At 46.0% G+C, this 16,446-nt stretch overlaps 3 protein-coding genes across 3 annotated transcripts in view; 2 read left to right on the plus strand and 1 right to left on the minus strand.

The window, feature by feature from the left end:
* The first annotated feature begins 1,026 nt into the window (after positions 1-1,026).
* SRGN (serglycin) lies at positions 1,027-3,560 on the plus strand. Its single transcript, XM_051618121.1, has 3 exons — positions 1,027-1,172; positions 2,900-3,047; positions 3,224-3,560. The coding sequence occupies exons 1-3, from the start codon at positions 1,082-1,084 to the stop codon at positions 3,429-3,431; spliced, it is 447 nt and encodes a 148-aa protein (XP_051474081.1). The 5' UTR covers positions 1,027-1,081; the 3' UTR covers positions 3,432-3,560.
* Positions 3,561-3,986: 426 nt separating this feature from the next.
* On the plus strand, positions 3,987-14,773 carry VPS26A (VPS26 retromer complex component A). The gene is made up of 9 exons (XM_051617161.1): positions 3,987-4,056; positions 6,719-6,868; positions 8,534-8,609; positions 9,967-10,123; positions 10,562-10,726; positions 11,160-11,266; positions 12,335-12,403; positions 12,938-13,080; positions 13,815-14,773. The coding sequence occupies exons 1-9, from the start codon at positions 4,054-4,056 to the stop codon at positions 13,926-13,928; spliced, it is 984 nt and encodes a 327-aa protein (XP_051473121.1). The 5' UTR covers positions 3,987-4,053; the 3' UTR covers positions 13,929-14,773.
* Positions 5,539-16,446, minus strand: part of CHST3 (carbohydrate sulfotransferase 3) — a 354,774-nt gene continuing 343,866 nt past the window's right edge. The window contains exon 3 of the transcript XR_007889286.1: positions 5,539-5,550. The gene's annotated coding sequence lies outside the window, so the exon portion shown is untranslated. The remainder of the gene's footprint in view (positions 5,551-16,446) is intronic.

The following is a 16,446-nucleotide window of genomic DNA, read 5'->3' on the forward strand; positions in this document are numbered from 1 at the left end:
AAATAGATTTACCACAGACAACTTACACTATCAGCTGCAGCCTCACTGAAGGTGCTGGTAGCACGTTAGGCCCACATGTCAGTGCCCCAGTTAATCCAGCAGCTAATGGTATGACTAAGAAAAACCCCCACCACTTAGATGACCTTGTTGTCTGTAATTCATTCTTAAGTGAACTTGAGCCTGGTTTAATACCCACTGAAAGGCAAGCAAAAGGTATGGACTAGCTGAAAGGCAGCTTCCATACATCCACAGAAGGGCTTTCATGCCTTTCTCAGCTGGGCTCCCTGCCGAGCCACATGCTGTTCAAATCCTTTGCCTTGCTCCCCGGGGAGTTGGCTGCCCCAGATCAGCTGTTGGGGCTGGGCAAATCTGTCATGCCCTTTCAGAAAGGAGATGTGTTTCTTCCAGGATCTACTCTCTACATTTTTTCAATTTTCTTCACTTCTACTGTGAATATCTAAGATCCTGCTTTCAACAACAACAACAAAAAAAACCCCTCTGAGATTCACAAGATCATTTACCTTTGTGGAAAAAGATTTCTCAGTTGGTGGAACTTACTCTGATTACTAAGAGGTGGCTCCTAACCTTCCCAGCGGTCTGACATGGGCTTGAGGCAGGACAAATTGCTACTGGTGCCAATGCCAAAACCCAGCTGGCTGGAAGCTGGGGAGCATGAAGTGTTGCTTTTTCTCTCCAGAGGAAACAGCAAACGGCCCGGAGCCCTCTGAGCATCAGGCAGGCACTGGGTGGGATGTTGTCCATGCCTGGACACCAAGCTGCCAGCAACACATGCCTTCAGTTGAGCTGGTTGGTCCAGGGTTTGCTTTTTTCCTCTGGCAAAACTGCAGAGGAAGGCAGTGGGGTTCTTTTTTTTGTTTCGTTTTTGTTTGACATCATGAAGGCCAGGAGGCCAGAGTGCTGGGCTTTTCTGTAGATGTCTCACTCCCCTCAATCAGGAAGCAGTGACGCAGGTTATGGGCTGGGTTTGAGGTTTTGGAAACCTTTTCTAAAAGTTGATCTCCTTGCCCCACTGTATTTCTGGAGTGAGAAGCTGTGGTGAAGGCTGGTGGTGAGCAGGGGGATGCCGGCCAAAATGCAGCTCCTTATCAGATGTAACGGGAGGATTTTCCTGGCTATTTGTTTAATCCTCTTTGTGGGATACACAGCACAAGGTAAAACGGGGCGGTTGTTCTCTCGGTAATCCTCTTTCTGGGCTATGCAGTGTAGGCCAAACAGGCAGCCTCCAAATTTTTCAAACTGACCTTCTTCTTGGGGTAGTGGGATCTACTCAAAAACCTGTTTTGCTAACATTTCGTTTTCTGGAGGGGGAATGGTAAGAAAAAGTGGTTTTTTTGCTAGTAGAGCGTTTCTGTGTCCCTTTCCCAGCCCTAATGAGAAAAAGACTTCATAAATTGAGTTGCTGTCTATGGGTATATGTTCAATCCATGTACTTCAGGATATATGTTTTTAACTGGCCCTTCCATAGTGGTCTAGTTACATGCTGTTATCCAGTCATGTAGTTACAGAGCTCCTATGTCATAACTACCAGGGTCTACTTTCTTGGTGGACAGGAAAAGAAACTAGCTGTAAGTATGAGGAAATTAAACGGTTTATTCGGTACAATATTGCAACATGCAGCACTAAAACAGCTAAAAGGAAATGTTGATTCATGATGACAGGTACCCTGTGGATTTGTTTCTTGGAAGAAAGAAGCATGTTTGAAGCACATAGAGTGTAATTTTTCCCCAAACCCTAGGCTGGGATAGTGATAGGCTTTCATTATGCATATACCTCTTGGAGGCTGATCTTTGAGATGATAGCCTGCTTTTTGTAAGCCATCTATTTGCAAATAATCCAGCTGCAGTTGTTTATTTTACTGCCACTGTTATTATTAAAAACCTTCCTAATAATATGCTAGGAGAAGGAAATAAGTATGAAAAGGAATATGCTGTAAAAGGAGCAGGAAATGATACCCATGAGATCTTTTTTTCTCTTACAGAAGAGTGTAGGAGGTAGCTGAAAGTCATCTAGAACATTATGGAAATATATAGGGCAATAGAGAAGTGTAATTACAGGAAGATATTCTCAAGAAACTAAGAAAAAATACTGTGGGGAAAATGTGCCAGGAGCCTTCAGAACAAATTAATTACATCAGACCAGGAGGAAGGATGAAATGCTGCTGGTTTTCTCTTTACTTTGCCATCATTATTTTCTCCTTTTAGTATCTTTTGAAGACCAGCTTTTCAGTGACAGCCCTGATCAGGCACCCAAGGGTGGCATCAGAACCCAAACTGTGTCTTTACGTAACCCTGGGCCATGTCTAGGAGACACCTGAACTGTCTCTCCTCTGGCAGTGTGCCCAGGAGCCCATGTAATCCCCAAACCTGCTCCCGTGGCAGGCAGCTCTTGGCACACTTGGAGTTTCCAACCTCCCCACCAAAGATCAGTTCACTGAAGGTGCAGGAGCCAGCCCTTTGCTGGGGTGGCTTGTCCCCAGCAGATTTTGACATACCTCTTACTAGCTTTGGTTAGAGCTGCAGGTGGCTGAGCCCGTGGATCCCCCGTGGATGTGCTCTGAGCTGGGGATAAGTCTTGATGTCATGTTGGCATGAGGCAGTGGTTTCCCACTTTGTTTCCATTTCTAATTCCCGTGGACTTCCCAGAGCTGTGTGTGAGATGCACCTGATGCCTCTGGTAGCAAATAGGTCACTTAGGATATCAGCAGCCACTTAAAAAAAAAGTCTTCAGGGTTAATTTAGTTTCCAGCGGCTGAGCAGTCAGGGCCACACAAATTACTTTCTTACACTCCTTTTAAGCTTTACAAGGTGCTCATAAAGTTAATTGCTCCTGATGAATAATGTCCTGGCCCTGGTGAATGACGTGTGGCTGATCTGACCAGGTGCTCCAGTGCAGAAGGCAAGGTACAAGAGAGTGAGGTGCCGACCCGACGCCTGGTCTGCTAACTGCATCCAAGAGCAGGGGCCCTGGTTTTACATGCCCACTGGGGGAGCCAACAGGATCCTTCCTCCCACGGCAGACCTGTCCCTGTAAGTTCACCCGCTGCACGTTTGTCATTCACGCCGGCACCCAAAAATTATCCGGCATTCCCGTCTCTCTTGTCCCGGCTCACCCGCAAGGGGCACGAGGCCTTGCCGAGTCGGCTTAAAACGCCGCGAGCAAGGTGAGGGAGGCAGAATAAACCAGCTGCCACTCCGCGTTGCAGGATGAAGCGGCACCAGGAGCTGGGCGACGCGTTCCCGCTCTCGGACGACGAGTCTGGCTCCGGGTCCAACGCTGCGGGAGGAGCAGAGGCGGCCTCTGGCTCGGGGCTGGGCGAGGGCTCCGGCTTCTCCGAGGGGAACACCCTGCCTGCCTTCCTGCGAGGCAGCGGGCTGCGGCAGCAGCTGACGGAGGAGGATTTGCTGCTGTAGGGCTGGCGGCCTCGGCCTGCCCTGGGCCGCCAAGGCCTCCCTCGCCCCTCGCCCGCTGCCCGGCCCCACGTGGCGGCCACAGGGGGGGTTTTACACCAACTGCCGACCAATAAAACCTGCCCGAAGACCCTCACTGCTTCTGCCGGTTGAAAATCTTAACTCGGGTCTCCGCTCGCTCGTGCTTTTTTTGGCGGGTGGGGGCAGCCAGGGGAAAACAGGCTTTGAGGGCCTGGGGCGGGGGGGAGGCCCGGCCTGATCCGCCTCGACGTTCCCACGCTCCGGGGGTAACAAATTCAGGCCCTTTCCGTGGCGGGAGCTGCCTGCGCCGTTACAGAGCTCAGCTCATCGCCTCGAATCCACCCGGAAAGGAAAAAATTAACCACGAGTGGGGGATCCCACCCGGGGAGCTGCCCCCCCCCCCCGCCTGGGCCGCGCTGCCACCTCCCGCCCGCCAGGCGGCGCCGCCCTCCCGCCGCCCGCGCCGCGCATGCGCAGACCCCACTCCCCCCACCCCCCCCTGCTGCGGCCCCGCGGCGGCGGGAAGGCGGTCACGTGCGGCGGGGCGGCAGGGTCACATGACCGGGGCGTGGGGCAGGGCGGCGGGCGCGGAGGGACACGCACCATGGTGAGTGCGGGGCGGGGGGGGCGCTGCCATCCCGCACCCCGGGGCTGGGCAGGGCTGGGCAGGGCAGGGCAGGGCAGGGCAGGGCAGGGCGGTGCCGTGCCTCTTCCCCTTCCTTCCCACCTGTGGCTCCGGGCTGTGCGTGGGGAGAACCGCACAGCGTTGCCCTCCCTTCGCCCCCGCTCCGGCTGCGGGGCGACGCCGCCCCCCTTCCCCCTCCACCCCCCCCTCCCAACAAGGCACTTTTCCCCCCGCCTCAGGCCTGGCCGCCCCCTCGCCGGCCTGCGTCACGCGTCCGGCCTGCGGTGCGGGGAGGGCCGGGGAAGCGGGGCGGGGTGGGGGCGGTGGGGAACGCGAAGGTCTGGGGGGGCTGTTAGTGTGACGGCTGAAGGCTGGGGGTGTTCCTCTGCCGCTCACTCGGAGCGCCCCGGCGCGGGGTTCAGGCGTGGAGCTCGGCTCCCCTCCTTCCCGCACAGCTGCTTTGGGAAGAGTGCGTGTGAGAGCCCCGGGAATGCCAGGAAAGCTTTCAGGAGAGCCAGGGGCGGTAGCTCCTTCAGGGCTGGGGAAGGAGCGGCCGCTGGGCTGAGCGCTGGGCGTGCTGTCGTGGGGAGGTTGTAAAAAAACACGCCTCGGCGAGGGGAACGCACTTCAGCCTTCCCGGGCGTGCGGGTTCCTTGCCTTGTGTCTCCACCTTTGGAAAGGCGTTTTAGGGCTCCGTGTGAAGCTGAGGTTGGGATTGCTGCATGGTGCTCAGCTGCTGGGAGCCCTGCAAGCCCTCTGGTACAGCTGTAGCACACAGGAGCTGAAGGCAGGTCGGTTCAGGCCTTCTGTAGCAAAATCTCCAGCATCGTTTTTTTTTTGCCGTGGAACCAAGAAGGTAGCCTGGTACTTGGCCAGCTTCTGAAAACCTTTGTTCTCTGTCTTCATGTTCTTAAGCTGTAAAATAATAAGCCATATGATGGCTTCTTAAAATACTTCTTGCCTGGTGTAGTTTCCCCGCAGCAGTGTCTTGAGTAGCAACTGGAGGAGACAGCAGCTGTTGATGTCTTCATTCCATATGTTCTTGTCCTCTCTGGATGAGATCATGGTTAATCTCTCAAGGGGTATGGTTGAAATACTTGCACACAGTGTCTTGAGAAGTGGTGTGCTGCCAGTGTTGGTTCTGCCTGACTGCTTTAAATGGTGGTGCAGCTTCATAACTTGGAAGGCACCGGGAGACCATCTTTTATCTAATGTTTGCTTAAAGGTAATGTCCTTCCTTGCTTGCCTGGGAGCAGGGAGGGGGGAAGCAAAAAGTTAAGCTGGAGAATGAATGCAGAATTTCTGAGGAAAAAGTTAACAGGCATACCCAAAACTAAATTGTGTACCAAATGAAAACAGTCTGAAGATCTGGGTTTCATATTGAAACTTTCTTCTTTCTCTCTTCCCCCTTCCCCAGGAGCCAAAAATCAGGAATGGTTCAGCTGTGCAGTCAGTACAAAAAAAAACCCAACAAAACTTGTTTCAGCAGTTCATGCGAATATGTGCTTGGCAGACACTTGGGAGACAGTTTAGTCTTATATTTGCCTGCCCTTTTGGTCATCTCCTTCTGCTTTCCTGTCAGAATGTGAAGTAGCTGTAACTAGGTTTCAGTTGAGTTCATCTTTGTGGATTGAACTAGGGCCACTTGCTGTCTGAACAAAGTCAGTTCAGTCTTGTGTCATTCACTGTTTTGCAGCTCAAAAACACACCAAACCTTTGCAAAAAGTCACTGAATGTGCTTTCTGCTAGGCAGCAGCATTCAGATCAGACTTTTTTTTCCTAGGCTTTTCCCTACTCAGGCTACATTTCAAACACCAGGTGCTCAGAAGGTCTTGAAATGTGTTTTTATCCAATTTTTGAGATTAAATTGGTGAAGCGAGAATGACTCGTGTGTACCAGTTTCATCTAGTTGAAGTGGCTGCTCTCCTTTGAGAACACAGAGTAATTTCTCCAAAAAAAAACCCACCCCAAATCACACCACACTTAGTGAAGTGTTTGCTTTAGTACTTCAAAGCAGATTAGTGCCTGTTTCTTAGGAGAAAATGTTGGCATTTATATTAATCTTGTTGAGTTTCCCATAGAGCCACTAACGTGTTTTGCAGCTTCTGGTAATTGTGTTTGTGCAAGATCAAAGGGTGGGCTCTCCTGGTTTCTTGTGTTTGGTGCTGGTCAGAAGTTGGTGCCTAGGGAATGCTGTTGGAAGGTGAGGGCAACACGGAATGCTCACAATAGGTTAAAAGTGTGGTTTAAAAGGAATTATTTTTTTTCTTTTAGAGTGAAATCAGTGATTGGAAACTTTGCAGTGACTGAAATCAAAGTCCTGCTTGTAACAGTAAGGTTTTAAATATCTGTTAGTATTTTAGTGTAGTAGCAATAATGGAAATCATGCTGTGTACTTGTTTATAAACATTATATTTCCTAAGAGTTGTCACTGCTTGTTACTGATCTGATTTCAGTTATTTTCTGCACGAACAACTGCCTTTTGTCATGGCTGTTTCTTGAGTCTCTAATACATAATGGCTTTGTAACTTCATGGCCACACAAGTGTTTTTCCCCTAATGCACAGTGTACAACTGCAAGGAAATACCATGTTTAAAGTGGAGTGCCCACTGGGTAGTAACTTACCTTATTCTTGTTATTCCAGAGTTTTCTTGGGGGCCTTTTTGTTCCTGCTTATGAGATTGATGTTGTTCTCAATGATGCTGAAACACGAAAAACAGCAGAAATCAAAACAGAAGATGGTAAAGTAGAAAAGCATTTTCTCTTCTACGATGGAGAATCTGTTTCGGGAAAGGTAAGTTGTCTTTTTAAAGTGACTTAATTACTGATGCTGGCGTGCAGGTGCATATAGGAAGTTAAATAAAAAGCTCATAAAAGCAAGAGCTGCAATTTCAGCTTGTGGTGTTGTTCAAAGATGAAAGTGTTTTCCTAGATGTGGTCTTTTTATCATTGTCAATCAGGCAACTGATAAAACGGAACATTTTGAACAGTAGCTGTTCATTTGTGTCTGGTTATCTTGTATTTATGAATTAGCTTGTTTTGAAACTGTGTGCAGTCCTGTCATTGCTTCTAAGAAGGAGGCTATTCCAGACTGGATCCCCTTGCTTCCCCTTCGTCTCCAAAGTCCATGACCTGACAGGTGTAACAGTAATTTTTGGCTGGTGCAGCCAACCTGCTTTGCATACCTGGAAGCCAAGCCTTGTGTTTCATGCCCTGAAGTGGTTTCTGGAATTGCATCAGAGGAGCAGTGAATGAAGTTCAGCTGCCTGTGGAGTCAACAAGAGTTTTTCTTGGAGAAAAAATGAAGTTGAGATTGCCAGAGGGATTCCTCTACTTCCAGTATTGCACCTAGGAACTCCTTGCCATTGTTCTGCTTTTACTGGAGCCATTCTCATTCTCTGAATATTTCTATTGAAGTTTGCTCTCTCTCCCAAGAAACGTGAGCCAGGTATTGGTTCTGAGATTGACTTCTAAATACCCACTTCCATCTTGACCAACCTGTCGTCACTGAGTATCTTCCTGCCTTTAAGGTATCTTCCCATGCCAAGACCTTAGTTCTCTAGAAAGATCCTTTAATGGGTATGAAACTCAGACAAGATGGGCCTCAGACTCAGGAAGCTGAGGGAATTAGCATTTGTGTGTTCATTGGCCTGAGTGCTGAAGAGGTGCCTGAAGAATTTTGGCTAACACAAGCACAGTGGGATTAGGAGGTTTGGAGGACCAGTAATTTACTGGACAGCTTCCCCCTGCCTCTCTCCTCTTTCTTTTCACCACAAAGGTTGTTTATTCCAATGGTTTACTTGCTACTCAGTTACTAAGGATGCACTGGATTTTAAGGTACAGGAATTTCTCTGGTCATTGTTGCCTCAGAAGGAAACATTAGAGAAGGAAACATTAGATATGCTTGATATTTACACATTTCCATAGGAAGTAGCCTTATGGCATCTTTTCGTCTGAGGTGAGGCCAAATTCACGAAGGCTGATCTTGATAGTAGGTTTCATTATCTGTTATTTTTAATTGACTCCTTTAACACCAGTTCTTGGCTATCTGCTGTGGAAAGGACTTCAGTTCACTCAACTTGAAAGGAATGCATCTCATGGCAGTTCCTTTTTCCAAATGTGGCTGCCAGAAGAGGCTTTGAAGTTCTCTGCCTTCAGAGGTGGCAAGGGGGTCACAACTGGCTTATGTGAACTCTGCTGAAGCCCTAGCATGGTTTCTTTACTTTGGGACTTCAAGTTTTCAAGCCTAATTATTAAATCCAGTCTTGTGGATGATTAGATTTTTCTTAAATGCCTTAGTGGCACCTGGGTGCTACTTAATTTCATCATCAGCTGTTGGATTTGTTTGCCCTCAGGCTTCTCGTAGGCATATAGTAATGTGCTTTCCTTTTTCCTAAGATCATGTGTTACAGTGAAAGTGTTGAAAAGTTTTAACTGGTGGTTTCTTTTGCCTTGGTAGGTGAACGTCTCCTTTAAGCAGCCTGGGAAGAGACTAGAGCACCAAGGAATTAGAATTGAATTTGTAGGACAAATTGGTGAGTTTTGAAGCTATAAAAGGGATTTTAGGTGCGTGTGGTTTATAGCACTTTGCATTTGTGACTGTCAGCAGTTGGGCTCAAACATTGCAACCTGATTGGGTTAGTAGTTAACAAGTGCCAAACCGAGATTACATCCTAATCATTGTAACACAGGTGATGTACTAATTTGTGTTAGTCAGAAGGGAAGATATGTACTCAATGGAATGATTATTCCAACTGTCTCTGACTGGTTAAGAGTTCAAGAACCAGTCAGAGATTCCTAAAAACTAAAATTGTGATCATAATACACATGGGTTTTCTTTCATGTTTCAGACTATTTGTTTTTAACTTGACCATTGTCTTCCCTCTGACTATAAATGAAGAATGACCCTGATGTAAAAAGCAAAATCAAAGCACTTGATTATTTTCTTTCTGGCTGTGCCTTGTTTTGCCTGTATTTAAGGTTCCAAACCAAAATACCAGTTGTACTTACTGTGCCAGACTTTTTAATTCTTTTCTTTAGTTGTGCACTGAAAGAGAAGAACATTTAAAAAAAAAAAAATCTGGGGCAGCTTATTCTAAAATCTTCTTTGGTGGTTGGTTTTCCAAAACATAGTTTGATACTGTTAACATAAGATAGTACTGAAGTTTCAGAGGATCTCTGTGCACTCCTGCAAGATGATGCAGTTTTGACATAAAAATGTAATTTTCTTACAACTGTATCCAAGTCTGGTTAGATTTGGTCTAGAAAGTCACACATTCATCCCTAGATCAATGTTGTGCAGTAGTAATGACACTGACAGGAGTTGCTGTTGCTGTGAAACTGATGTGTCTATGCTTATGTATTAAAAACTTGTTTCCAAAAGACTGACTCAGACCAGTGGTCATAATAAGCCATTTGATTGTAGAATAGTAGTAATAACAAACCTTTTGTTAGGTGGTGTTAACCTGTGGGAGACAAGTTGGAGTCACTGCTCTGTCCTAAATGAGCCCATCTTAATGTTGCTTAGATTTTGGCCCTTCAGCAATAAATGCTGGAAGCCCAGACTGGGTAGTGCTAATTACAGGGAGTGCAAGGCAAGAAGTACTTATTAAAGCTGGCTGAACTGTGATTGAAAAAAAAAAAAATGCCATGCTAGTGAAGCTTCCAATGTGTTCTGTTAATTGCAGTTAGCTCTTTAGGAATGCCTACTGTAGGCTGCTGAAGCTGAAGGTAACTTTGGAAAAACTGAATAAAGCATTTGGTCAAATATGTGTATCTTAAATAATTTGATTCTGTGTTCCTCTTTCACATAACTTCTGTCAAGTTAGACACAGTTTTGTTTGCTAAAAATATACACTAAAGCACGTTTTCCTTTAACTTCCTCAACTTCAGAACTCTTCAATGATAAAAGCAACACCCATGAATTTGTCAACTTGGTGAAAGAACTGGCCCTACCTGGAGAACTGACCCAAAACAGAAGCTATGACTTTGAATTCATGCAGGTTGAGAAGCCATACGAATCCTACATTGGTGCCAATGTCAGACTGAGGTTTGTAACTGTTGAGCCTTCCCTCCCCTCCTCCCCTGCAGCAAATTCAGAATTTAACAATTATGCTGCCTCCTCTTCCCCCTTCTTCCTTGTGGTTCTCAAAGCAGACATGTAACAGTCAGTAGCTAGAGTGCCTTGATGGGAGCTGTTGAGATCATGAATTGTGCAGTGGTGTGTGTGTATTAAATTCTTCCAGTTCAATCAAATGAAAACAGTCCATGTATGTCCTTAGAAAAAAACCCAAAACCAACAACCCCCCCAAAAAACCCAACAAAAACACACAACCAAACAAAACACCCCCACGTTTCTACCTAGAAGTATTTTGTCTTGTATTCTTTTCGGCTTACTCTTTCAAAGAGCACCTGTACTTGAGAACATCAGGGTTTTTACTTGTGCACCTCTCAAAAAATATGGCTAAATTGGTGGCTTCCTTCCTAGGTATTTCCTAAAAGTGACAATAGTGAGACGACTGACAGACTTAGTGAAAGAATATGATCTGATTGTTCACCAGCTTGCTACGTACCCAGATGTAAACAACTCCATCAAAATGGAAGTAGGCATTGAAGACTGTCTTCATATAGAGTTTGAATACAATAAGTCAAAGTAAGTGTCTCTTGGAACAAAACACATTCAAGTAAATATCTTGGGATAAAAAGGTAGAGTATTTAATACTTGATGAAATAACCTGGCATCTGGAGACTTAAAATGTAAAGCTACGTTTTCAATGATTCTTGTGTTGTGCTGGTTTTTGAAGAGTATTTGTCTGTCCTGCCTTCAGTGCTGTTAGGAAGGTCACAGATATTTTAAGACTTGATTTCTGCATTTATGCATTTTCAAAATAACTATAGTACTTCCTTTTCTAATACTGCAGTGTTGGAAGGGTACTAATTGGACTGGTCTGGCTGAGATGCTTGGCTCAGTGGGGAAGTAAGCTCTGAGAAATGCAGTTAGGGTAGCTATGTGTATAAGTTGTATTCAAGAAGGTGTAAAAGTTGTGTTTATTCTTTAATGAAACCCCCGTTCTGTTCTTTTAAAGGTATCACTTAAAGGATGTGATTGTTGGAAAAATTTATTTCCTCTTAGTGAGAATAAAAATTCAGCACATGGAGTTGCAGCTGATCAAAAAGGAGATTACTGGAATTGGTAAGAGAAACAAAGTTCAAAAGAAATGGCAGCTTGTGTGCTGGTTTAGCCTTATGCAAACCTGGAGAGTGAAGTCAAAAGCTGCAGCTTTGGCTAAACTGATGCTCCATGTGCTGCTTTCTCACTGTTTTTTGGCCACCACTTGCATTTTGTGCTTGGTAGTCAGTGTTGTCAGCCTGTAGCCTTGATCTGGGGTTGTTGCTGTTTGACTAGCTTCACAGACATGAACCATTGCAGGTTGAACTTGGGCATAAATATGCAGCAGCTCAATCAGCCTTGATATACAATGAACAAGAGAAAAGGTAGAATATACATCCTGAAGAACTCTTCCTGCCTCTGCAGAGTAAAATGCCTCTGCTGGTAAAATGGGCTTGGTAAAGATTAGCATGAAGTTCTCATGTTTTCAGTCATCCTAAAACCAATATGGTGGAAATACCAAGAGGCTTTGAAGCAGAAACAGCTTGATTGTTGCAGTTCAGGCTTCTACACCCTGGAACTAGGAAGGCAGTAAGAGGCTGTGGCTCCTGACTTAATTCCCCAGTGACTGGGGCCCTGGTGAGCTGCCTGTGTAGAGGAGAAAGCCTCCATAGCAGTAGAGGAAGGGCAGAAGGCTCTACTTCACTGTTGGCTTTTGTGTCTAAGTTAGGTACTCTTAATGCTTCGTGGTAGGCTCTGGAGAAAGGTGGCTTTTGTGCTGGGGGTCACTGGGTGACAACCTTTCAGGTTTCTAGTCTGGCCATGGCCTAGCAGTGTCAGTCACTGGCACTACCCACCAGCAGAGCTGTTTCACGAGCCCTACCCTGCATGCCTGTCCCTCATATAGAGCCTGCACATCCAGGGCTCCTGTGAAGCACTGGCTGCTGCCTCTTCTGTGTCAAGCCTGGGGAGGAGAGAGTAAGAAATAGGTGCTCTGCCTGGGAGAGGGTTTTGCTTGCTTGAGCTATGTGTAGCTTGTATGGAAGACAGAGGCAAAAGATGTAAATGCTGCAGGGTTGAAGGTGCTGCCGTAAAGTTTGGTAGGTGTTTAAAATCAAAGCCTGTGTTCTCAGTGAAAACTTGTTTCACCAGGGCCCAGTACCACAACAGAGACTGAAACCATTGCAAAGTATGAAATAATGGATGGTGCACCAGTGAAAGGTAAATAAATGTGCTTGTTCTAAAGATGAAGCATTTTGAATTAAAAGTATTTTTTAAAAGAAAAAGAAAAAAGATCTAGAGGAGAATAAATGACTTGTATAGAGTTTTCTTGGAGAAACCACCCTTTTCCTTAAGTGGCTGAAGGGATAGTGGATGTTCCTGTTCAAAACAGACATTTTTATTGACTTGGGGCATTTCACTTGGGATCCCAGTAATTCTTACCCTTATTTACCATTGGATCCTTATATCCCTTTGGTTTAAACCTGACTCTCATGTAGACCAGCTCTGGAGAGTTCATGACACTGATCCTTTTGCCTGGCCACCATGCTTCCATTGATAAAATGTTCCTACTTCTGATTTCACACTTGCCTTTGTGCTCAGTGTTATGTCTGTGATGGAATTTTTTTGGGTTTTGTTTTCCTTTTAACCAAGGAAGGGGCACAGACAGTGCTTGGGAAGCTGCCTTTATTTTGCATGTCTTCTGAAGTTGCAGTTTTAAGACCTAATTGAAACTTTTTTCTTTTTTTCCCCAAGGTGAATCGATTCCTATAAGACTGTTCTTAGCAGGCTATGACCCAAATCCAACAATGAGGGATGTGAATAAAAAATTTTCAGTGAGGTACTTCTTAAATCTAGTGCTTGTGGATGAAGAAGACAGGCGATACTTCAAGCAGCAGGTATGGTCTGTAGGAATCTTGTTGCAGAGTTTCCTGGGCTGCTTTACAGGCTGCTTTGAATGTTAGAAGCCACCTGTGCTTCGTGTATGGCACAAGCATGATTTCCCTAGAGGGTGTTGGAAGCTGTAGAGAAAATGTTAGCTTGCAGAAAGGAGCCAAGGGGGGTGATGGATACTATTTCAGCAAGGACAGGATGCTTGGGGCCATAGAATAACTTGCACAGCTTAAAAATTCCTCAATTGCATTAAGTGCTGAAATGTTTGACTGAAAACATGACAAAAGGTCAGGCTGAGGGAGGGAATAGCAGAACGTGCCACTGGAATGAGCTGAAGTGGAGTAGATCAGAGTCTTCTTTCTAAAAGAATACACAAGGCAGTAGAATTAAATGTGGATAACAAAAGGTAACCAGAGCATATGGTGCCTGTGATAGGATTTGGAGAAAAGGAGGAAGAAAAACTTCCTGAACCCTTTTAACACTTTCAAAGTTGGGAGTAGGATTGTTAAGGAAGGAGATTGATAAAGGTAAGTGCCCAGGCCGTAACTAAATATGTAAACTTAACTGTAACATCTTTCTGTTAATTCCCAAATGTACAAGTCATGGGGATGCAGAGCTTTTTTGTGGTGTTTTGGGCTTTTTTTTCCCCAAAGTCTTTCCCCATCACCAACTTAAGATACTTGATGCAGCTGGCATAATGGTAAATGCTGGTTTCAAAAGTGTTTTCTTCCCCAAACAGGAAATAATTTTATGGAGAAAAGCTCCTGAGAAGCTGAGGAAACAACGAACAAACTTTCACCAGCGATTTGAGTCTCCAGAATCACAAGCATCTGCTGAGCAGCCCGAAATGTGAACTGGTATACAAGGTGAAAAACTTTTGTGATGCTTCAACAGGTTAAAGATGGCAGCAGCCTGTGGGAAAAGAAGGCAAAAAATTCCCATTACAACTGTCTTCCTTCATCTTGCAGTGCTGCATTTACCATAAAGCGTTCTTCAGTTAAACATTCAAGTATGTATATACATTTAAAATAAAGTGCTTTCTCAAACACTGGAACTTTCTTAAGCTACTATTTTATACTGCACATTTATTTGATAATGTTATATGCACTTGGATATGCTTAATCTAGTTATTTTCATGCATGGTAGGCTGGTGTATTTGATTTTTTGCTGATCACCTCTACAGTGTAGACAAAAACATTTCCTTTCTCTCATGTTGTTTATTGCATGTTTCTTTCCAATGTTGCTTATTTGCATTTGTTTTGAAACTACAGTAAGAGACAACTGACTGAATCACACTAAAAATCAAGGTTTTGTGGTGAATTTGTTCTTAGGCTTCTAATTACTATGTTAGACAGGGTTTAACTGAAACTGCATGTGTATGCACTACGACTGTGATGACTGTGGAGCCTCCAGACACCTGACCAAGGTTTCCAAGAAGCTTGAAATCTGTCACTAGCAAAAAATGTTAGGAAGCATCTCTGCCCTCCCTCCCCCAGTTCTCGTGTCAGAATTCTCTAAGCCTTTCATGTGCATCACTCCTGATGTTTGGGGGTTTGTTGCCCAGTAACGAGTGGCTGCAGAGACACTGATGTGGTTCCACCTTCAGGTGGTAAAGCATTTCCAAGTAATTATCTCTTATTGATTAAATAAATGCTGTTGACTTTGATTATTTTGCAAATACATGAAACTATGTGGTTCCTCCTGGCTTCACATGTCCACTGTCTTCACCTTCTGTCTCCTTACTGGCCTGACAGGGGAGGCAGAAGGTCCTCCCAGGACCTGCTCCTCCTAGTCCATCTGTGCCCGTTTTGAGGGCAAACCCAGCGTTTTGTGCTCTTCTGGAAAGGCATTTTGAAGCCAGGCAAACCTCTAAACTGTGAGAGGCTGGCCTGGCACAGCAGAGAGGTTGCCTTAATCATCTCATATGCAATTAATGTAGAGGAGTGAGCCTTCATCTCCCCCCACCTGAGCCAGGCAGGGGGAGGAGGTGGAGCTGCTGTGTGAAGGTGACTTGCACTGGTGGTTCCCTTGGCCCTTCCGCTGAGACCTCCTGCCTCTGGTGCAAGTGTCAGTGCTGACCTTACTTTGTGAGTAAGCCAATCAATCCAATTACATTTATGTAAGGACTCGTATTACTGCGGCACGTTGACAAAGCAGAGACTCTGTGTGTGTGTGTGCTGGGACACTTCTCTAAGTGGGGACGCCTTGGAGAGCCAATTACCTCCCTCATGTAAGTGCCTGTTCCGAAATAAAAACAATAAAGTCGAAAAGCCAAACCTGTTCATGGTCACTTGCATGTTGTGAGCTGGGGATGAGACCCAGAGGGGGTTGAAGACGTGGTTGTATTGCACAACCAGGCATGACACAGGGGGAAACAGGCCCAGCTGCTCTTTCAGCTATTAAATCCAACCCTGGCCTCGCTTCCCTTGCTTGGCTCTGTTCCCGTGGTGTCCCCCTTTCCCTTTCCCTTTCCCTTTCCCTTTCCCTTTCCCTTTCCCTTTCCCTTTCCCTTTCCCTTTCCCTTTCCCTTTCCCTTTCCCTTTCCCTTTCCCTTTCCCTTTCCCTTCCCTTCCCCTTCCCTCCTTCCCCTTCCCTCCTTCCCCTTCCTTCCTTTCCCCTCCCCTTCCTTCCTTTCCCTTTCCCTTCCCTTTCCCCTCCCCTTCCTTCCTTTCCCTTTCCCTTCCCTTTCCCTTCCCTTCCTTTCCTTTCCCTTCCTTTCCTTTCCCTTCCTTTCCCTTCCTTTCCCTTCCCTTCCTTTCCCTTCCTTTCCCTTCCTTTCCCTTCCTTTCCCTTCCTTTCCCTTCCTTTCCCTTCCTTTCCCTTCCTTTCCCTTCCTTTCCCTTCCTTTCCCTTCCTTTCCCTTCCTTTCCCTTCCTTTCCTTTCCCTTCCTTTCCCTTCCCTTCCCTTCCCTTCCCTTCCTTTCCCTTCCTTTCCCTTCCTTTCCCTTCCTTTCCCTTCCTTTCCCTTCCTTTCCCTTCCTTTCCCTTCCTTTCCCTTCCTTTCCCTTCCTTTCCCTTCCTTTCCCTTCCTTTCCCTTCCTTTCCCTTCCTTTCCCTTCCTTTCCCTTCCTTTCCCTTCCTTTCCCTTCCTTTCCCTTCCTTTCCCTTCCTTTCCCTTCCTTTCCCTTCCTTTCCCTTCCTTTCCCTTCCTTTCCCTTCCTTTCCCTTCCTTTCCCTTCCTTTCCCTTCCTTTCCCTTCCTTTCCCTTCCTTTCCCTTCCTTTCCCTTCCTTTCCCTTCCTTTCCCTTCCTTTCCCTTCCTTTCCCTTCCTTTCCCTTCCTTTCCCTTCCTTTCCCTTCCTTTCCCTTCCTTCCCCTTTTCCTTCCCCCCCATCTCCTTCCTCCCCCCCCCTTCCCCTTCCTCCTCGCCCC

Source organism: Apus apus, chromosome 4, assembly GCF_020740795.1.
Source record: "Apus apus isolate bApuApu2 chromosome 4, bApuApu2.pri.cur, whole genome shotgun sequence".
NCBI classification, from domain to species: Eukaryota; Metazoa; Chordata; class Aves; order Apodiformes; family Apodidae; genus Apus; species Apus apus.